Raw genomic sequence first — 23,358 nt, forward strand, 5'->3', positions numbered from 1 at the left:
TAACTTGAACATGACACATTGGAGACATCAGTTTGCCTAAAGGTGCCTGTAAAGAAAATGTAGGTTTCATTCCTCAACTCTCTTGCATATTTTCTAGGAAGACCACAATTCTCAATATGCAGGGGAGCTTTTCTAAATTACAAATGCTTATGTCTGTCTTCATTTTTAATTCCTTCTTTCTTGACTAAATCTCTCAGTCATGTCAGTTAGGGTTTTTAACTTTGCATACATTCAGTAAGCTAGCAACTTGAGGTATAAAACTGTCTTGAAAGCCACATTGAATACAGGGGCCCAAAACCACAAGAAAGAAAATTCCTGATTTGGCTTTGTAGCAATTGTGGATTGTATATTCCGGGGTGAATCCTGTAAGTCCTTATTTATGTCTCAGCTGGGCAAAAGGCCCGTTATTCTCAAGTCATATGCCTGAAATATTACTGGATAAGGCTGTGGCATAAATTATTTTGGATTTTATATACAATAAAGCACTAGAAACTAGAGGTGGTGGCAGCAAGCAGAAAGCAATTTGCTACGGAGTCAACAAATACCACATCAACCACAGTGGTATGCACAGTGATTGGGTTTTTCTCCCACTTTTTTAAGTTTGAAAAAGTAAGCTTGTTTTGTACACTTTTCTGCATGTTTGTCATCCACCAAGGAAACAGATTTCTGGGTGAATTCCACTAAGCTTCAAGGAAAGCACTAAAAAAGTAATACTTATCAGCTAGAAGGTACTTGGCCAATTATTGTTTTCTGCCCAGTTATTTTTTTTTCTTTTCATGTGTAACTTCTAAATTAAAACAGGTTAAATATACCACACTGCTCACTGACAGGTCAATGTCAAATCTATTGTGGATGAAGTAAAACTGCAGAGCATTACAGACTTCACATATTGAGAGAATTACATGCTTTTCCCTGGGACATTTCCAACAAGCACTTTTATCTAAATATAATATGTTGGAGGCAAATTTGACATTGTTTCAGTAGCTGAAGGTTTTTACCCTTCATGTTAGCAGCCCTGTGTGTGATTTGTGCTGAGGTACTCGGAGGCGATTTACCAGTGTTATTTGAATGTGGTTGGAGAATCTGCTTGCATTTCATATTATGAAACAGATCATCAGTTTTCAGCCATGAGGAAAGAAAAAAAAACATAGGCGCGTGCATGAGTCATTCTGCCTTTGTGCAGAATGACGCAGTGATGTTACAGACTGCCTCTAACTGCGAGGCCCAGGTTTTAGGGCTTGAATCTAAAACCAAAGCAACAGTGCTGTTATGAGCAGGGAACTGCAAGAAATGAGACAAGGCTTTGGAAATCCTGGGCATCTACACAACTGAGACTTACATTTTCAACAGAAACCAGTAATGTGGGAAGCCGAGATCTGTCTTAGAGGCTTCAGTGCCATCTTCAGCAATGAAATAAAATCCCTGGCTACTTTTGGCAAGAATTACTTGGTAGTCACCAAGTATTTTTGTTGTCAGTATGGAGTCATTTTCCCTTGTGGTTGTTGGCTTGCATATCACTTTTTATTACTTCATTCTTCGATGTGGATTGCTGGCACCTTAGTTTTTTAGAATCAGACTGTTAAAGGGATGAGTGTACCTACTTTTTCCGTACCTGTGAAGAAACCTAGATGTCAAAAACATCAAAAGGAAAGAAACCATAAAGAAGAATGTACACAAGCTGGACCTCTCAGAAGACCTTTTCTTTCCCATACTTAATTGTTTTGTCATGCAAACATAACAATCTCACAGCCAGATCCTTAACCAATGTAAATAATCTAAAGATTTTCCTCAGTGGAAACAAAAAATTAGTTGTTAAAATGCGTATTGTTTTATTTTTGGGGTATTTTAGATCGATGTTTGAAGTACGAGAAAGGCTTCTAAAAGTATGGTAGGAAATTAAGGATGCCTGATCTGACAGAAAGAATGTTCTTCTGCTAACCCATTGAATAAGTGGTTACCCAGCAGAAAATTTATAATCCTTTAACTCTTTGGAGCTATGAAAAATAAGGAAGGATATTAGAAACACACAGTATGAAAATGATGTAAATGAGAAGGGAATACATTGAAAGGTGTGTTAGTATCTCTATTTTTCCCAGAGAACTATGTGGATATCTGGGTAATTTGCCTGCTCAGGAGTATAGGCTGTGTAGCTCTGGAGAATGTGTGGGTGAAAAGAGTAAAAATATTTGTAAGACAGAGATAAATTATGAGCAGAATGAGAAGGCATGTCCCTTCTGTAAATGGAAGACTGTAGTGTGTAAGTCCAGCAGGTGCTACTGTATAATCTAGTCTAAGTTTCCATACCTAAGAGATAATGGAATTTCACCAAGTTATGTCTATAATGAGCCCAAGAATTGGTATTTTACTGTAGTATAACTTCCAAAAAGGCATCCATCTTAATGTGGAGATGCAAGAGATGGATGCTTCATCATTTCTTGTATATTTAATCACCCTCACTGTTAAAAACATGTGCTTCATTTCCAGTTTTAATTTGTCTGGGTTTAATTTCCAGCCATTGGTTAATTTTATCCACTTGTGTCTCATACATTCGATGTGGAAAAAAAAATGGTGCATGTCAAATTGAGAAATATGTGAAAAATATGGGTGTTAATATCAGCATTCATGCACAACGTTGGACTGAGAACTGTGGTGGCATGTCTGCATGTCTCCAGCATAATCCCCTGTTTTCACTCACTACATCTTTTTGAAACATGAGCATTTTGGACTGAAATTCTGCTCGTTGCCTCATAAAAGTGAACCTCCTTGAGCAGGTCTGAGCAGAATGCTGGCAGCTCTTCTTGAATTATGGAGAAATGATTAGAAGAAACAGTTTTTCCCACAACTGACCCCCACCATTCACCACATTTTTAGATATAACTTGAACAAAATACAGCTGACATTTGACACGCAAAGCTTGGCAGAGGCATAATCCTCTGGAAGCATGTGCATTTGTTATGGTTTTTTGAGGTGAAGATAGATCAGTTGTTTATATCCACGTTTTGAAGCATGCCTATCATAACACAAATTAAGTGAACAATAAAAAAATTAAAAACATATGCAATCATAAATAAAATGGGACCGAATATCAACAGTGACACAAAGAGCACTCCTCAGTGGGTATTATAACAGGCTCCATCCTCACCCCGCCCATCCTTTCAGGAAGAGCCTGGGTAAATAGAAAGGCTTTCTAAAAGCGCAGAAGGCCAACAAATGCAGCTTCTATAGACTCAGTCTGGCAGTGAAATTTGTTATCAGGGACGTTTTACTGACATCCTCCATCTGCCATCAATTTGGAGATACACAAGTCAACAGATGTCACTTCAACTGCTGTGGTGTTAGGTAATGAAGGGTGAAGGTCTTAGAAGTAGGTTAGGTTGCAAGTGGAGGTGCAGCAGTTTAATACAGGATGAATGAACTCATTTCTTGGGGTGGGCCACAGAGAAAATCAATCTGTAATAGATGTAAAGGCTTCTAGATAACAAAGTGGTGTGGGAAAGACCTTGCTGAATAGGTACAGTTGCATCTAATTGAGATATGTGTTGGGAGGGCAGTGCCATGAATGCAAGGTGGTTTTGCAGGCAGGAGAAAGGGAAGACAGACTGGCATCTGAGTGAATCATGGGGGAAAGAAGAGGTAGATCTGGGCTGCATGTTTAAGTTAAAAATCTAATCTTAAAAGCTTTTGTCCTCTTTGGAAATTTTTCACCTATTTCTGACACCCTTGAGATGGAGTCAAAGCTCAGATCCACAGCTCTTCTTTCTCCCTGCCTCCTCTAGAATGGAGTAACGTGATCCAGCTTAAATTAGGCATTTTTTTCTACCCCGGTGAGAAATGAAAAATAATTTAGGTTCATCGAGTTTAGCCTACGACTCACTGAGGGCAGGTAGTGCTACAAATTATGAAGTTTCTCTTTAATCAGAATATACACTGTTTAGAACACGGACCAGACCTTCCCCCATCTTTATAAATTGCCTATTGTAGCAAGCCCCTGAGCTTGATCAGGAAATTTCAGTGCTGTCATAATTCAGATAATAATAATAATAATAATAATAATAATAATAATGTAGTACTGGGCAAGAAACTCTAAAACCAAAGTGCCCTAGATAATGTTTGAACTGATTTGCGGTTTCAAGTAGAAAACTGTTGACGTTGGATTGTATGAAATGGTTTCAGCCCCATAATCATCCTAGCTATTACCAAGTTTCTTACTGGGTTATAACTTTATTTAAATTCAGTGCTCGATGTAAAATAGAGTGGGTGCTGAACCTCTCTGAAGAAGTTCTGAAGCAGGTGGCCTTATCGCCTATATTCCTAATCCAGCAGAGTTATTTTGCACTCAAAGCTGTAAAGTCCCCCATTCAGTCTGAGGGTAATGTTTTAGACTTACTCAAATAATCAGGAGATTTGTTGTTGACTTCAGCAGGTTTGGGATTTTGGTCCTGGAGATATAAATCTGTCCTACCCACTCAACAGGGCAGAATGTCTATTGTTACTTGTTATCCCTGCGTAACGTGGTGGAAAATGTCCTCTCACATAGATGAGATGTTCAGTCTCCTGTACTTGAGTTGTGCTGCGTGGGAAGTATGATAAACTCAGCACTAATGCTTTACCAGAACAATTTACCAATAATGCAGAGGTTACGCTGCTTTTTCTCATGTCAGAAACATAGAGAAGGTAACAGGAGAAGCAGCCAACACTCTGCTTTTTTTCTTGTTTGTTTGTTTTATTTGACATTTAGACCAAGAGTGTGTTATCTTTGGTAACAAGGTATAGAAATGGTTTCCAAGTCATCATCTTTTCATCTGAATATTTAATAAGAGGTGTCGAGTATCAGAAAGCTTGGCATACGTCTGAGATCACGCTGTGCCATGCTCTCATTGCCTGAGGTAGCTGGAACAGCTAACCGTAGAGAGAGACTTGCCTGCAAAGACTTTGAATAGTATGCAGAAGGTGACAAATGGATATAAGGTTAGTTTAATTTAGTTGTGGGGTGTGTGTGCATGCTGGGCAGCAAGGCTGTTCTCCAAGGGTGGAGAAACAACACAGGGCAGTGTGGATCATCAGATTTCCATCTGTCTGATATACAGAGCTGAAATCTTGGAGTCATACTTTTTATTATTTGTTTACTCTTCGTCTAAAGAATGTCAAAAGATGTAGGCAAGTGGAAGATAAGCTCTGAAGAGCTCTCAAATTGATTTTGCTTGTGACAGGTAGCTAGGGAAAGTGTAACAGTGGGAGAATGAGGGTCAGTCTCCCCACTCCCAGTGGAGGGTGCATGAATTCATGTGTCTGCCTGTCTATGTGAAATTAGTTTGACACCCTAGGCAGCAGAGGAGGCTGCAGCTCCTTAGATAACCAAGGAAAAGAGAGTGATCCAACCCAAACCATTCTATGATTCTAGGTGCCAGCCAAGTTAGGGTGAATGAACTCAGTGCATGAGGATTGAGAAAATGGTAGGATGAACACTGTAGTCAGAAGAGTGTATTTTTCATGGGCAGAAATGGCCCTTGTACCATCTTTCCTATGACTGAATTTCTCATGGAAAGTCGATGGCAGTTAGGGTGACTGTTGAATCGTTTCATAAATGATCCTGCTGTCAGTTTGCTCACACCATGGTCATTACTCATTAATTAACGTAGCCGACCTGAACGTGCATTTTCAGCCTACTTTTCTGTCAGTCTGTGGTGGCTAGTCAGGCCCACTCCAGCAAAGCTTGTATTTCCTAGGCAAGCAAAACAGCCTGTAGAAGTACAATCTGGGAGGTAGTGTTAACATAATTGTAAAGAAAACATAAAACAGATCTATAAAATACTACTATTAGTTGTTGATATGACTGTTTCTAGATTATTGGGGATGTTTCATGCATCCATGCTGGTGAACAGAATTGAATACTTAAAGGTGATCCTTAGGGGTGGAGCCCATATCTGGTGTACTTGCTTGCTGTAGGAAACCACTGTGATATGCAGTGGATGTACTTAAAAGGATATTGAGTGAGATCGTCAGCTTTCTTAACAGATGATCTATGTGATAAGTCCAAGGACAGGAAATACATATCTGTTTTCATTTGACTTATTTAATGGGTACCATTTTGTGGGAGTTTTTTTGCTTAGGGTATTTTTTTCTTTCCTTTTTTAGTTTTCTGAGCAACTGGTGGTTTTAAAAAGGCATTTTAAAGAGGCTTTTAAAAGCGGTTGTTCTCCTTGCTGTGTAGGAGTGTTCTGTGTGGGTACAGAGAGCAGGATAAACTACTTCATCCTCCTGTGGTCTCACTGCAAAGACAAATCCTGACCCATAGGCACTGGGAATCAACTCAGTCGTGGCCATTATCCAGCTGCCACAGGCTAAAAGCAGCATGCCCTCTCCTGTGCCTTACATTTAGAGTTCAGAGCTAAAAAGATCATAGGCTTCTTGCAGCCAGAACATCTTACTAACGAGTGGGCTTTCTGTGGTCAGTTTGCTAATGCAGTTTTATTCCACGGAGAGTCTCTTTCTCCTGCAGATTAAAGATCCCATTGGTTTATTATTGTATTCATATGCTTTCTGTTCTAGACCTAAATGAAATGTTGATCCCCCTTTAAATTGCTTACAAATGACAGGAAGTGTTTTTCCCTGCCTTCCCTGTGTCACCTCTAGTGCTTTTAATTTGTCTCCTTCCTTTCTTCCTCTCCCTCCTACTGTGATCCTTTATGGCCGTGCTGCTCATGGTTTTCACCCTCTTTGAGAGGAGCTGTTTCTACAAAGAAAAGGTTGCAAGCTCTTGAAGTGGAGCATGAAAGTAGCTAATCAAATCCTTCAGTGCAGTGAGGATGAAAATGCTGTTCTAGGTCTGGCAAGTGGCTCAGCCATGTTGGGATTTTAACTTCCATTTTTAATTTTTAAAGCAAAATTGGGATAATTGAATCTCTGCTGAACCAATACTTTCACCCTTCTTTCAGCAGAGAAAAGTAGTACCGGAACAAGGTGATGGGAGAAGCTTGGATCCAAAGAGTCTCATACATTACTAAATCAAAATGTTTTAGTTGCTTTTAATGTTAAAATACACCTTGAAATGCAAGCTTTAACTGTGCTTGTTTTTACTCGGTGGAGAGCTATTTTTTTTCTCTATGTGCACGGCTGTACAGCTAACTTAAATGCATGGCCACGCAAGGAAGGGGAACTTCTTAACCGTTATGTATCAGACCATTGCTGTAAGCAAAGTAAATAAATGTCCTGACGGGGTCTGCCACGTGTTAGCTTCCTATTTCACTTTCCATGCACAAAAAGATAAGAGGGATGCAGGCCTTTTGCTTTATCACACACAGTAATAATGCACCTCAGCAAACATTTGAATGGGCCACAGGATTATTAGGATTGTAATGTCTTGCTTTCCTTTTCAAGTAGGATGAAACTAAATGTAATCATCTGTTGGGTTAGATGAACACAATGGGTTCTCAGCTGTAGGCTTTCATCACAGCAGTGATCTTGTATGATTTGGCCTGGCAGGGCTCCGGGCTTACAAACATTTTGTAGGTGTCAGATGTTTGGCACTCAGAACCGACCACTGAGAGCTGGTGTCGTACTTGTGTCTCCCTGCTTTCTAGTCTTTCGACTTTAGAATACTGTCACCATTTTCAGCATGTGGTATTTAGAGGAGGCTAAAGAAAACCTGCTTGGCTAAGTCCAATTTCAGTTACGTGGGCTTGAGGGATAGTCTGCTCAAATGCTGCTGTGTGCATTCTGGCAGGATCATGGTGCAGTCTAGTAGAATGTTTGCTCAGCCACAGAGCTTGGGCTTTTATGGGCTTGGTGTTTTCTAGGAGCAAACTGACAGTTGGTGTGGCTGCTGCCTCCATTGTGACTCTTTTGTCAAGTTTGTTTCCAAAAAAGAAAACAAAACCAAGCTTTGAAACTATGCATCTCAACTTCACAGCATATTTTCTAAACAGTGTATGGAGCAGCCACTGCAGCCATGCTTACTGTGCTCTGGTCAACTGTTTTTTGTAATTTTTCAGTCACAGTGTCCTATATGCTATAGCCCCTTTGTTTCCCTATCCCCAATGCTCTGTTGCAGGCTGTCCTACCAGAGAAATGACGACGATGAGGAAGAAGCTGCCAGAGAACGTCGCCGACGGGCTCGACAGGAGAGACTGCGGCAAAAGGAAGAAGGAGATCTATCAGGAGAAGTAACGGAAAAATCAGAAGTTAATGCCCAAAACAGGTAAATATCTGATGTTGTTTACCGACAAGTCAACAGTTATTTTTGTTCAGAGTAGAGAAGTATCTTAAAGAGGTCTGTTTTACTACTTAAATTTGAAGCACCAGGTTTGGCCATCCTTGCTCTGAAGAGGACCTAACACTATGAGGAGTGCCACTGGCTGTGTCTACACAGTGGGGTGGGAGCATTACTGAAGCTGGGCTTGAGGCTGTGCTCAGGACCCATTCCCAGGGTGTCCTCAGGGCTGTCTATGGGGTAACTCAGCTGGGGCTTATGGAGGGAAATACCTCTGATGCATCCTGCTGTCCGATTCCCTCAGGCATGACTGCATCTGGCCTCACAAACCTCCACGTATTTTGTCCTGCTTACAGGGGCCACGGTGTCTTGGGGCCAAGGCACATGGAATTTGTGGGCACCCAGGACTCAAGTTGCAGCTGAAACATGCATGCAAGGCGCTGGATGTGAGCGCTAGACCTCATCTGACATTGTCAGGGTCATACAACTATAAACAGCAGAAAAGCTTATGGAGTGAGGTGCTACTTGTCACAAGCTGAGTGGGCAGAGCTGGCCTTCCAGTCTGTCCATCATTTATTCAGTTTCACATAATCACAAATAATATATCCAGATTTCCATTAGCCATATCACAGTTGATAGAAGAGACCAGAAATAAACATTGTGATACCAAGCTAATAGATACTGAGCATAAGTAGCATTCTATTAAAGACAAGGAGAATGGATATAGATAGGAAAACAACAGCATTTCTGACTGTAGATTATAATATTTTTCTACAGTAGAGGAAAAAAAAGCTAGAAAGAGGGAAGAAACCTGCACACAGGAGAATTAAAGAGCTGAATTTTGAAGGAGTCAAAAAACCTCCAGGGACTGAGAGCGAGATCCAGTCCTGATACCTACAGGTGTTGAATAGTGGGTCTTAAATTAGGTGCTGTGCTCACTCTGTTTTCTAACAGATTATTGTCCCTGCACAATCACAACCTCACAGCACCCTTCATTGCCAGGCTATCCTATTATGGACTGTATCTGTGGATGTTGTTGCTGAACAGGAGTAGCTTCTTGTTCTAGAGAAGTTCGCTGAAATCAAAGTACCTTGCTTGTGTACCATCTTAAAAAATTTTGCCTGGTGGGAAGACATGTATGCCTCAGGCCAAGCTGAAGGAGGCCTTAAAGCAAGCTAAGGTTTTCCAAGTGTTCTGCTGCAGGGTGCAGAACGGGAGGATGAATTTTTCAGGGCTGTTCATATTTCAGCTGCTCCAAGTGTCAGGGACCGTTCCAGTGCCTACTGAGGTCAGTAAGACTCCTGGGGACTCCAGCGGCTGTTGGAGCTGGCCTGGAAGGGAAACTTTCCAGGCTCTGACATTGTGAAACACTGCATTCCTATACATGTAGAAATGCCAAAATTAATCCCCAGAACCATTTTGCTAAATTTTGAAGTATGCAACGTGTTGTGTTTTCAAACCATGGCATGACGTTACAGCAAGCTTTTTTTCTAGAAACAGCTAAGCGCATGCATTGTTACAGAGTTTTTTAATGCAAAATTGTCACTTTTATGTAGTGTGGCAGAAGAGGAAACCAAGCGTACGACAACCACAGGGGGAACAGATGATGAAGCTGCATTGTTGGAGAGACTGGCAAGACGGGAGGAGAGACGCCAAAAACGTCTACAAGAAGCCCTGGAACGTCAAAAGGAATTTGACCCAACGATCACAGATGGGAGCTTGTCACTGCCCAGCAGGAGAGAAGAAAACAATGTGGAAGAAAACGAGACCACAGGGAAAGAGGAAAAGGCTGAAACACGCCGAGGACGCTATGAGATTGAGGAAACGGAAACGGTTACCAAATCATACCAAAGGAACAACTGGAGGCAAGATGAGGAAGAAGAGGAAAAAAAAGAAGAAAAAGACAAGGAGGAGGTACAGGAGGAGAAACCAAAGGAAGTCCCCATAGAGGAAAATCAGGTAGATGTGACAGCAGGAAAATCCACAGATAAAGAAGAGGTAGTAGAAACAAAAAATCTAGCTATAAATGCAGAGGAACACAAAGCAGAGAATGATACAAATGCTGTGCCAGAAGGGGAGCAGAGTATAACTGATGCTGTAGATAAAGAGAAGCTTAGGGATGAGGAAAAGGCTGAGGAAGAAAGGGAGAAACTTGAGGCAGAAGAAAGGGACAAGTTAAAAGCAGAGGAAGAAAAGAAGGCAGCTGAGGAAAAACAGAAAGCAGAGGAGGAGAAGAGGGCAGCTGAGGAAATAGAAAGGGCTAAGGCAGAAGAGGAGAAGAGGGCAGCTGAGGAAAGAGCGAGGGCTAAAGCAGAAGAGGAGAAGAGGGCAGCTGAGGAAAGAGCGAGGGCTAAAGCAGAAGAGGAGAAGAGGGCAGCTGAGGAAAGAGCAAGGGCTAAGGCAGAAGAGGAAAAGAGGGTAGCTGAAGAAAAGGCTAAGCTAGAAGCAGAGAAATTAAAAGAAAAACAAAAGATGGAAGAAAAGAAAATAGAAGATAAACAGGTAAAAGAGAAGAAAGTACAAGAGGAAAAACCTCAAGCAGCTTTCCTAAGAAAACAGGTACAGTAAACATTTTGCACCAAAGTAAGACACCTGTGGTTTGTGAGAAATGTAATGCAAGAAAAAAAAAAAAAGATTGAATTGGAATTTCCTCACAGATCTATTCCTGCATTGAAATGACTAATACTCGTGCTCTCTCTCGCTCTCTTTTAAAAAATAAAGCTCCTTCTGCTTACCAATAATGCAGTGCACAACATGCCTGACCTCACTCCATCGTTCAAAGAATACCTTGCATGTTCAGACATCTGCATGTTTTTATGCTGCCTTTTTTTTCTCAGCTGCTATAAACTGGCTTAACGCAGTAACACATGAGGTGGAGGCAGACACATCTTGGCACAAAATATAATAAGCACCTGGTAAACTGTGAGGAACGTGTGTGTTAAATGCAATCACAAGAGAGGGCTCTCTGCTGGGACATGTGATGAGCATGATGCCATGCAAGGGAGAAAGGCCCACATGGGGGAATGGGAGCATTTGGAGAGGGTGGAGGGAGCACAACTGCACATGGAGATGTGAGCACAGCAGCATATGATGGAGATGTGGCTGCACACAGGATTGGTACATGAACACAGCATGGAGAAACAAAAGTGCAAACAGATGTGATGTTTTCATATTAAAAAAAAAATTAAAACCCCAAAAACAAAGGGGGAAGAAAAAGAGGTTAAAGTGGAAGCTAAAAAGGAAAAGTTGCCAGATGAGAATCTCCGACCTACCTCCAAAAAAGATCAGGTAACTTGTAAACCATTGATTTAGATGTTGCAGGGAAACTCGAGATAAGAAAATAAATAAGGGACCTATAACTGAAAGTTGCTTGTTCAGCAAAGTACTTAAGCATGTGCTTCACTTCAAGAACGTGGGTAATCCTGCAGAAATAAATAGGGATGAAGCTACTTATGTGCTTAAAATGAAGTAAATGCTTAAGTATTTTGTTCTTTTGGGGCTTTAGAACCAAGTCCTGTTTGTCTTAGAACAAATATTTCAGGAAACTCAGTTCAGTCAATAATGCAAGGATGGTTTGCACCCTAGGGATGAATTTTTCAGGACTGTATCAACTAATCATCCTTCCCTGGTTTCCTCCCACTTTACTGTGAACTTTTTCCCTATGACTGAGACCTACTCTTACAATAATAATAATAATAATAATAATAATAATAATAATAATCTAGGCCCTTTTGCCACCTGACTGCCTTAACTAATGATTCCCCCCCAGTTGCAATGCCCCATGATATAAACTGTGCATACCCAAGATTCTTCTTTTGTTTTAAAGAGAAAATCTACAAAATTTACTGCATTGCATTTCCACTGTAAACACAGGAGCTGGTGCCATGGTGGTTTACTGTATGGTAAGTAAATAAGATTTGGGGACCATTTACTCTTCAGGTTACAGCTGGACACAGGGAGCCATGTTCAATGTCGTGTAGCAACTGTGCTTTTGGTTCAATGCAGAAAGTATCAAAATACGCCCTGATTCTAATCAGACATTGAGACAGGTCAGGGCCTTGGAGGTTTGGACCTATTTGGGTTCAGCCAGGTCTGTGTGGCTTAAAGGGTGCCACAGCACAGAAATCTAGTAACAGGCAGCTTGCTGCCTGTCTAGCTGCTTGGGAGCACTGAGAGTTGTACAGGGTCTGGTCCAGGGTCCTTAGTTGTTGGATTAATTTGGAACATGCTTAACTCACCCTCAGAGAGTGATGAAGGCAAATCATGTCACAAGGTTTTATGTCCAGTTGCCTAGCTTGATCATCCAGGGTATCACATTTTGAGTAAGGTACACATGAGATTGAAAAGGCAAATGAAGTGATGAAGATGGTTGAAAGAAAGGTTTCTAATGAACAGGGAGAGAGAATGGCAGTACTAGAATAAGTTATTCTAGAAAGGGGAAGAGTTAAATGAGACCTAATGGAGATGCTTCCGAATAATGCACTAGAAAAACTAAACAATCACTCTAACCCCATTGTGAAAGCAGGGGAAACAGCTTTGCAAAAAATGATGGATTATATTAAGAGTTCTTTGTAAGACAGGATCGGCTTGTAATATTCATTGTTGCACACAGTCTTTGAATATTACAAGTAAAGGTAAAAAGGAGGCTGTAACTGACCACAAATGTTGATTTTGGGGGGGGACTTGAGACACAATCATCCTGCTTGTGTTTATGTGGAGCTCAGTCAACTCTTACTGGAGCTTCTAAACCATAGCCAGAGGGCTAGAATATTCCATGAAATTGGTAAGACTTTTAAAACTGACTTGCAATTTTAGTGCTTCCATTTTTGGATGCTCAAGCTGAGACAATTTAAGAGAGTCTCACTTTTAGCATGATGCTGAATACCCATCCACTGAAAGGTAAATCTTTTGCATGTGTATCAAGCTGAACATTTCAAGTGTTTTGCTCAGCTTTGAAAATCTCAGTTGTTGCTTCTTGGCTTGGGAAGAAAAATTGGCAATCTCAGACTCCAAACGAAGTCAAGATCAGGCTCCCATCTCCACTCCTTCCCCCTCCCTTCAAGGACATACAGATTCAATGAGGCCTATTTCTGACCCATATATGCAGTTAAAAGGATGGCAGTATATCATGAACAAGATCCTGAAGGAATACAGTGTATTTACGTAATCTGATTTTGCTTTTGCATTTGCGCAACACAAGCACATGTTCTTTCTTAATGTGACCAAAATCTGGCCCTCAAAGTTCAGGTTTTGATCAAATTAGCAAGCAAAATCTGTCTCCTTTTCTGAACTGCACCACAATATTTGGTTCTCAAAAGTGGCCTGGAAAGTTCATAAGAACAAGCTTTCTCATGATGTGAGACTCCTGGTATTTCCTGCTTCCAGTTTGGCTAGACATGCCGCAACAGTTGCTTTTCTCATGGTATTTGGGTATGGTAGTTGGCTCTAAATGGAAGTCCTAGACCCAGATGCCCACAGCTTTTAAGTCACCAAGTAATTGAGCCCAAATAAGGAATCAAATTTGCCAAATGGCCCCAACCTCAGTAACTGATTCACTGCGGTCTGAAGGTGTTCAATTCTGAGTTTAGAAATCTCGACTCTCAAATATTAGCATAACACCCTAACAGGAAAGAAGCAGTGTAAAGAAAGATCAAAATATAAATAAATAAAGCTGGAAATCAGCTAAACATGTTTTTGAGTGTGTTCTGTCTTGACTTGATGGTCAAGATTTGTGAGAGCATGTGAATTGTTTTCAGTTCAGGTAATAACATCTGTATAATCCACCTGGAGTCAGTGTAGTCCTTTTTACTGAATTCATCAGAAGCTGAATTAGCCTGTAATATAGGGAAGCACCGAGACAAGCCAAAGTACTTTTTCTGTTGCCTGCCTTTGGAATGGGACATAATGGTTTCTGCCTCTGTGCTAATCAATCTCTGTTTTGGCATTAAAATTAGTAGGAGAAGGATTGGGCCCAAAAGCTGTGAAATGTTTCTGTAATATCTTGTTTTATCATCTTTTTGAATAAAGAGGCCAAGCTATATTAATCGTTTTCTCAAATGCAGACACATTACCATAAATCCTACTGGCTTCTGAAATGCTATTTCCTAACCTATTAATTTTTAAACTATATTGTTTTAATATTAGTTTTCTCAGTGATTTCAATTAAGATCTAAGAGATATGACCCTCCCCAGTGGACTTCAGTACATCAGACAGCTGGAAGTATTGGCTTTTTAATGAGACTTAGAAAGGTCTTGATGAAAATCTCAGCAAAGGAAATCCTATGCTCTCAAAATCCCAACACAGACATCCTGGCATGTGAAATCTTGCAACAATCAACATTGCTGGTTTCAGTATCACTCTGACTGGGACGGAAGGATTAGGAGATTGCTAACAGGCAGCAGAGATTTTTGCTGTGAACATGATCACTAGCTACAATCTTGCCCAGATTTGGGAGCACCCAAAAGATGTTACTGTCTGATGGCATTCACTAGGCTCAGTGAATGGGCCTGGTTGTCTCAGCCCAGCTCCTAGAAAACAGAAAACCATTCCTTGAGGCTGCTTGTAATAATGGCTTTTTTTGCTAGCAGTTACAGCATCATGGCCAAAGAATGTATGGTCATGGAAACTGAACTCCCCCCTTGTCCACCAGGGCACTTCTGCCAGGTCGTGGCTAAAGCCTGTCAGCAGGAGAGGGTAGGGAAAGTCTGCACTGTTGCTGCCTGCTCTCAGGGCAGAGCAAATGCCTCTGGGTTGTGTCCAACATCCCTCACCACTGACAAATTTGCTCGAGTAGTTTAACCACCCAGTACTCACCTGTAGCGTGTGCCACCTTGGCATTGTCCATCGTATCAGTTTCTGTGAGCAAGCAAACTGGCCTCAGGTGAAGTCAGAGGCTGACTTCGGGACTTCACCCAGCAGCTTAATTCAATGCCTTAGGAGGATCTTGACTTTGAAGACTCTGAACTCACCCTTTATTGGTAAAGATACTACATCTTGAGATGTTGCTCTTTGATGAGGAAGGATAGAAATTTGATTTGATTTAGGGGTGGGTGGCTGTATTAGTTTTTTATTTCAAGGTGCAGCTTGGAATGCCGTAAAAGCAGTTGTGTTGCAGGCAGGACTGTTACAGGAGTTCTTTTTCTTTCTGGTTAGCAAATGGGATGGCAATAGACTTCCAAGGGACAAAAGTATTTTTTTTCTAAATGTCTTCATATGAATTTTTCATAGAAGGTATTTCTTGCTTGCCAGCTGGAATCTTCCTCCAACATGGCAGAGCTGGCCAAAAAAAAATACTTTGGAGGTAAATGTTTCATCTGCTGTTGTTGAAAGTTTATTTAGGCTGGTAGTCTAACTGAGTGGGAATAATTCTACCTGAGGATAAAGAACCTGAATCAGCCCATATCCTCCTCCTCTTATCAGCATCTAGCCATGACTCAGCATGCAGGGATCAGGCCATCTGTAGTATTGATAAATACTTCAAGCTCAAAACTCTGAAGTAATACTGGAGAGTGAAATCCATGCATTAAATATACTTGATTACTATCAAGAATTATAGGACAAAGCTTTATAAGGATAGAGGGAATTTTTGCTCTAGTGTTTCTGGAGAGAACATTTGCTTCTTCATAGGATTACATATTTATGTCTGATAACACTATCCATGACTAGCCCCTGGTAGGACTGTGCTTTTTGTCAGAGTAAATTTTACTCTGATATAAAGATAATTTTGTGGTTTAGCCATTGTTCTTGCAATATTGAAGTATCCATCTGCTATGATACTGGAAAGAGCATGAACTTTGTCAAGCAAACTTGACAAGTGGTGAAGGTTATGTGTTATTTTTATTGCATCAGTGCCCTAACCATTGTAGGAAGAATGTATCAACAAGCCTAGTTCCAAAGAGTTTGCAACCCAGAATCTTAATAGGCAAGAGGTGAATGATGCTGCGATGGGAGAGAGAAGGGTTGGGGTACCTCAGTGGGGTGCAGTTGCAGAATGAAGCAATGGTGTAGTATGGTCCCATGGCCACAACAAACTTTCAGAGAAGACTGATAATTTTATTCAAGATGTTTTCATCCTGAATTCAGATCAGGACAGCAGATTGGCGGTTGGTCACAGTTTAGAGCTTTGCAGACTACTTCTGCCACAAAGCACATAAACATTTTGAAGGCAGTTGCTTAGTTAATAATACCAAGAAATCTGTGTTCCTCAGCTGTTATTTAGAATGCCTTATTGTGACTTCTTTTTTTGTTTGTTTGTTTCTGTGCTATGATTTATGGTATCTCCTGAGCAGGTAAAAGATGACAAGGATAAAGGAAAAGCACCCAAAGAGGAAATTAAAAGTATTTGGGATCGTAAGAAAGGCGTTTCTGAACAAAAGGCACAGAATGGAGAACGTGAACTCATTGCCCCCAAACTTAAATCTACTGAGAATGCTTTTGGGTAAGTTTCAAGTAGGCACTGGGCTTGCTTACGTTATGCCATCTCTGGGTCTCTGCTTAATAGCCTTGTAGCAGCTGAGAAGACGACGTGGGTTGGCAAGATTAGCAGAGGCTTTAGCATTCATTGGGTTGTAGGTATGAATTAAGGCTCTTGGCCTATTTTCTAACGAACCGCCCCCACATTGTTGCAGTAACAAAATGAAGTACAGAAAGCAGATGTAAATAGCCTTGCTCTCTCAGTAGAGGCAAGTAGCTTATTTTTGCTCTGCTGGGGCAGAGCTTATTTTGCTCTGCTCTGTCCTTCCTTGAACAACGTTTATTTCTAATATCTGCATAGAGGCCAATAATGACAACAGCCCAGATCTTGTCTTCTCTAAGTTTTTAAGTCAGATCTCAACCTTTACTTGAAGTAACCTATTTCCAATTACTCACCTGCTTTTAATCAGACTCTGCATATCAGTATGGAGCACAATCCAGCTGGTAACTCTTGAAAGAGCATCTCTCTTGATTTCAAGGCAAACCTTGAAATGAATGGCTTCTCTATAAAAATGATTTTTCAGTTAAGTGAAAACCTCTCCTAGGCAAAATGTTCTATTTTTTGTCTTTTTATAAGCTGTATCACAGTTTGATTTTTCTTTTTCTTTTCAAGGAAGTATTGGCCTTATGGCTATATTGGGAAATTCAATGAAGGCAACAAATTTCTAGTGAAAAGTTTATTAAAAAAGGATTGTGCCTGCTAAAAGGAGGGGATACATGAAGCAGAGTGGAAGTTCTTCCTTTTAGCAGAAAAACAGGAATGAATAGGTTAGAAAACTAAATTTTTTTCCTTCTGCACATCTCTTTTTCTTTTACATTGACACAGGCAAAGAAAAGGTTAAGCTCTCCAGGCACTTTGAGAAATCTGTGCATGGCAGATGGGATTTGCTGTTGTATCTCAGCATTCCCCTCATGATTCTTCCGGGAAAAACAAACTTTCTCAAAATAAAGTGCAGTTCAAAAGTCCCCAGAGACACCCTGGCCTAAGGCCAAAAGACAGGCAGAGATGGAGATGGAATAGCAGGAAATTGGCCTTGCTCAGAACTGTTCTACTTCATGACTTGGGTCACATCATCAATAACATGAGAATGGTTTTCTAAAAATATTTTTGTTGTGTTTTCATTTGCTTACTTCCTGTGGGAGACAGGCCTTAGTGGCAACATGTAGATTTGAGTTTCCACTCCTTTTTTTCTTCTTCTGTTTTTCTTCTGCTGTTTCCCAAATGTGGGAAGAAGCCTGTTTATTAGCCTTTTATCAGTGGAGTAGAAGACTTGGGTTGGCAACATCAGCAGAGGCTATAGTGTTCTTTGGGTTGTTAGGTATGAATTAAGGCTCTTGGCTTATTTTCTAACGAACTGCCCCCACATTGTTGGCCTTTGTTTGGAACTGTCATTCTTCTTGTTTTTACATGAACATATCAGATACTAGTTAGGAAGCACGTAACTTGGCTAACTCTCAGTGGTGAGGATTGAGAATAAAATAGGGTATTGGAGGCTAAAGAAAAATCTTATCTATGTCGTCTTCGTCTACGTCAGTAAGAGAAATACAGAATAAAACCCCATTTTATGGCTTCCCCTTCCCATCTCCCCTCCCGCCTGCCTTCCTCCCTATTCTCATACAGGACTGCAGAAGTCCTAAATATGATGTAACATGTTTTTTCACATTGTTCTGACATTTTTGGCTTCCACAAACCACTTCTTTCCTCTTCCTCCTTGTCTGAAAGCTGGCAACCAACTTCATTTCTTAGCACCAAAGAGGTGCTTACGAAACTCTTTCTCCACCCAGCATCTCAATACTAATTTCACAACGTCGGCAGCAGAGAACAGAGATTCCCAGAATCTGTTGAAAACAGAGGAGTTTGGGAGGTGGAGGAAAGTAAGGAGAATTACTGCCAGTTTATTGTCTGCTATTTTGGATTATGCAGAATCAATAGTGGAACTCCTGTAAGCTGCATGAGAATAAAATAAGCTAGAAGCTTTAAATGTCCTTCTTTGTAAGGAGGACAAAATAGTCACCTGAGGTCTCTAAACAAAAATGCTAAGGCTAGATTCTACCTTTGACTTTTATTGGTCGAAAGCTGAGAGTAGCTGTTAATTTCATTGAGGCTACCTGCACTGAAGTCACTGAGGACTAACCTTTCTTCTGTACTGGTATAAAACAGAGTGACTATTTATTAAGAGAATCTTGGCAAAAGTTATGTTCTTAGTTCTCTTAATTCTGAGGGCTGAGTATTTGCCCTTGCCAGGGATATCATTATATCTGTAAGAAGTGACCTCTTGCATCTTCTTTGGGCCTGAAGCTTGCAGGTCTGGGTGGGCTGGTGACACAGACTTCAGAGACCAAGAGGAAAAAAAAAAAGAAATAGTGAGGTTCCTGGGATGTTTGCTATAGAGGCTACAACCTTGCAATGAAGCAGGAAAGCTTTAAAATAGCCAGGGATTTCTCATGGCCTGTGCAGGTTAGATGCACTGGATCCTTAGAAATACTTAGTGCCTTATGGAAGCTTGTGGAAGATTTTGGGTTCTCAGTACCTCTGCAAACCGAATCAGAGGTATTTCAGGCTGGACACCCAAAATCATACCTCACACCTCATGTATTGTTGTCACTTTCTCCTTGAATGGGCTAAATGAAATTTCAAATGAAGTTTTCAATGTTTTCTCACAATGCTTTAGTTAATTGTGTATGTATTTTTCATGTAAAAAGCATGAGTTCCTTTCTTCAATTACACATCACTACCTGATGCAGGCCCTTATTTGTGACCACTTAAATTAACTTGATGCTTACAATGGAGGGTGATCTTGTGGTTCTACTTTCATGGTTTAAGTGATTCCACTGCAAAACCACATTCAGGAATAGGGCCTGGAGCAGAAAAGGATTGTGATAAGGTGGTGTTAGGAAAATATGTATTATGTACTTGTAACTCTAGCTTAGAAAATCAGGTATGAAAATGTACTGCGGGTACATACATTCACAGATCTCTGGGACTTTTTTTTTTTCTTTAGCTTTGCTTTGTTATGTTACACTCTTGCATAGAAAAGACTTTCTAAAACCAAGTAAACACATTGCAAAATGAGTGCCACGTCCACTGCTTTAGTGTTGAACTTCCACAGATGAGGTACAGCAGCTGAATTCACATAATAGTATCAGTTTGGTTATACTATTTTGCCATAAGTTTTTAGTGATACAGTTCCTAAATCATGCATGCCATGCTAGAACCAAATTTCATCCAGTTTGGTAAGGTCCTGTGGGGGCAGAGAACTCTGTGTTAGTAGATTCTGTTGTGATATTGAAACCACAGATAACTCAGCTCTGGTCCTACAGCCTGTTTTATATGGTTGACTCCATCTAGATGAGGCTCTTCAGAGCACCTTTGCAGGATTGGGTGTGATCTACCAGACTGCAAATTTATATGATATTTGTTCTTCATGTTGTCATCTCTAATCTGATCATCTCTAACAGTTATTGTTACTGTTGGAATGCTTGATTTGTACTGTCTTGTGGTACTCTGCAACACTCTGCATTAATGAAATCATTAATATCCAGCTTTTTTAAATGCCAACAGAACAGAGCATAAAGGTTTTTTTTAAAAAAATCGTAAGTACATTCCCTTTTTGTCTGTCTTTTGTGAATAGCACACTGATACCTCTTAGGTATCTATCTCCTTGTCAGCGGTAATATTAAATGCACTCAGGGAGCAGACATTTGTCTAAACACTTGTGTGGTAACTGTTTAACTAGGTGATGCTATCTGATTCTGTTGAAAGTATGCACTTCACCTATGCAAATTCTTTGCGGGTTTTTTTTTGGTATTCTTTCTTTCTGTCTCATATATTACAGCTGTTTGGAAAACTTCTGGTTTTCTTCTGTGGAAAGTTGCCATTAATAAATAATTTCCAGTTCCTTAATAAAAAGTCATACTTTCCCTGGAAAATGTCAGCAAAAGATCTGATGAACCTTTCTGTTCATACAGGCTGGGAGAGTTAAAGTGATACATGTTATAGATGAGATAGGAACCTTTTTAGGTTTTTAAAACACTGTTGAAGCTGTAAGATGCTTTCTCCTCTCTTACCTCCTTCTGTTTTCCCCAAGTCAAGTAATATGTTCTGTCCCCAAAGATGCTTGTCTGTTTGTAGAGGGTTTATAAAAAATACTTGCCTTTGAAAACAAAGGATTACTGCATCTTTTATTACATAGAACATGGCATAATATTTTTGCTATGAGTTTTTTATATGTAAATTTATCTAATTGAAAATCAACAGAGAGGAGATAGTTATGGCTTTCCATTGCTTTGTTTTCTGTATGAAGTATAATATGCTTTTGGAACTGTTTCCTCTGTAGACAAACTGCAGAGCAGAGGTGTGAAACTGTAACAATTTACCGTATACCATAGAGATGGTGATGAGATATGATACTCCTTGCTGAAGTTACATGAGATGCTGAATATTTCCAGCTCAGTTACTGAATTCTTTTAAAAATGGAGGTGGCCTGAGTTCTCAGGCAGGGTGGTGCAGCTCCTGTGCACACAAGCACGAGAGACTCCTTCCCCGCTGGCAGTGGATGGGACAGGTGCTCCTTGTAGTATCCCAGCCTACTAACTCCTGATGAAGATGTTTTAGGCCTGTCATAGTTTACAAGGAGCAAAAGGTCTTATAAGGCAATATCTTTGAGTGCTGGGCTCTCGCATTGCTGGGGAGCACGTGGCAGGGGGTGGCTCTGGCCAGGAAGGGAAAACCTGTGGTGCATCACCTTCCCTTTCATTTCTTTCCCAGCCGCTCCAATTTGAAAGGGACCGCAAATGCCGAGGAAGGAAAGCTGGGGTCTCAGGTCGAGGCTGGAAGGCGGCTAGAAGACCAGCGCCGTCGCCGAGGTGAGAACGAGGAGTTTGAGAAGCTGAAGGAGAAGCAGCAGGAGGCGGCGGCAGAGCTGGACGAACTGAAGAAAAGGCGGGAGGAGCGCCGGAAGATCCTGGAGGAAGAGGAGCAGAAGAAGAAGCAGGAGGAGGCCGAGAGAAAAGCCAGAGAGGAGGTAAGCATAAAAGATGAAGCATTGGACTCTGTTTTTATTCCCTTGTTGTTACTACTTTACTTCCACTGGCCTTGCATTAGCTGATAACTCTTTACAGCAGTGTCTGCACAGACACTTTTAGGCAAAGAAGTTGGTGGGGCTGGAGGTCGATGGGTCTGTATTTGACAAAAGGACACAATGAGGCCATGGGAGACTGGCTCATAGATGAGGAAGGAGCGTGTAACAAGGAAGACAAGACCAAACACAAGCATACAGGCCCAAGTGTGCTTCTCCTTCTTGGATCTGGTGTTGCTGTATGGGGAATTGCTGCTGTGACTTTGCTTCAAATTGTACCCTTTATCTGGGCCCTCCGAGTTGCGTGCTCTTCTGGCCGTCACTGTTTCTTAGCGTCTGTCAGGAGATGGTCTGTCACAACAGACCTTGATTTCAAATATGCTACCCAGCATTAAAATCACCCCATTTTCTAACCTTCAGATTTAACTGCAAGTGTGCTGTATTTGTTATCCAGTGACTACATCACATAGATGCTCTAGTGAGGACCCAAGGTAAAACGTGCAGTCATCCAGGGTAGAAAGAAATGTTACAGTTCTAGCCTCAGAAAAGACAGGGCTCTAATATATGTCTTCATGAGTCAGGATTTCATCTGCGATAGTTGCGCATTTCTTATCTTCTTGGAGATACAAAATGTTGGGGGTGGTGTTACAGCCACACAGTTCTTAATTTATTCGTGATGTCTTTTTGACATTACACAAATTGAATTGCAAAGCGCATGTCAAAACTCGTCTGCTGCAGATGAGCTGGAATGTTCATGTTATATATACTTATGGTGGATCTCATTAGGAAGATATTCTTGTCTATTTAAATATTTTCATTAGGAAGATGTTAGGAGCTCATTAGGAAGATATTCCTGTCTATTTAAATAGCGAGTACCCAAGCACATCTGTTTGCTTGTACTGCCTCTGCCAAGGGACTCTATAAATAGGATTTCGAAATCTCTGGTGCATCATTTAGGAATCTTAGTTGTTTGGAAAACAAATGGTAGATGAATAATAATAGTGTTTGGCAGTGTTTTGGCCAATTGCTTTAATATACTAAGCTCTTTACAGTAGAACTTAATAGATGCTGAGATTGCACAATTCCTTGCTGGGCAGACCCTGCTGACCAGTGCTCACAATGGTTGTGCTTTGAGGGCTCCTGGTTTGACTTGTAGCTTACGAAGTAAAAACTCATGTTACCTCTTTGGAGGGAGAACTGTAAGCATGTAATATTTGCTTTTTTGGGGCACCTATTGATTCTTCCTTGTGAAGTATTAACATTGGAACAACAAGCGACAGAGTAGATGGACAGAAGAACAGTACAAAGATGATACATGAGGATACAGAGAAACTGAATTTGCGTATTTTTATAAATGTGCTTTAAGCGGCACTATATGGCAATAAATCTGGTGACCTCACTGTGAGGAGACACTAAAGCAGCACAGACTAGCTGTCTTCCCTACTTCCTTAGCACTGTGATGGATAAGCAGCAATACATTGCTAGTTTTCAGATAGGTCACTGAACTTTTTTGATTGGCATAAAAATCTGTTCTTAGAAAATCTGGTAAATGTTTGAAGGACTGCAAAGCCCTGTAATGGTGATGTAGTTTCTGAAAG

The 23,358-nt window shown here is 40.7% G+C and overlaps 1 protein-coding gene across 14 annotated transcripts in view; it reads left to right on the forward strand.

Annotated features, from left to right (window-relative positions):
* Positions 1-23,358, forward strand: part of CALD1 (caldesmon 1) — a 199,530-nt gene that overhangs the window by 159,025 nt on the left and 17,147 nt on the right. For 11 of the 14 annotated variants that reach the window (XM_069807769.1, XM_069807768.1, XM_069807767.1 and 8 more), the window contains 5 exons: positions 8,051-8,197; positions 9,766-10,768; positions 11,414-11,497; positions 16,499-16,647; positions 21,451-21,706. In XM_069807769.1, the coding sequence (XP_069663870.1) occupies positions 8,051-8,197; positions 9,766-10,768; positions 11,414-11,497; positions 16,499-16,647; positions 21,451-21,706 (1,639 nt within the window). The remainder of the gene's footprint in view (positions 1-8,050; positions 8,198-9,765; positions 10,769-11,413; positions 11,498-16,498; positions 16,648-21,450; positions 21,707-23,358) is intronic. The other 3 variants (XM_069807774.1, XM_069807777.1, XM_069807776.1) reach the window with 2 other exon arrangements.

This window comes from Haliaeetus albicilla, chromosome 19 (genome assembly GCF_947461875.1).
Source record: "Haliaeetus albicilla chromosome 19, bHalAlb1.1, whole genome shotgun sequence".
Taxonomy (NCBI): domain Eukaryota; kingdom Metazoa; phylum Chordata; class Aves; order Accipitriformes; family Accipitridae; genus Haliaeetus; species Haliaeetus albicilla.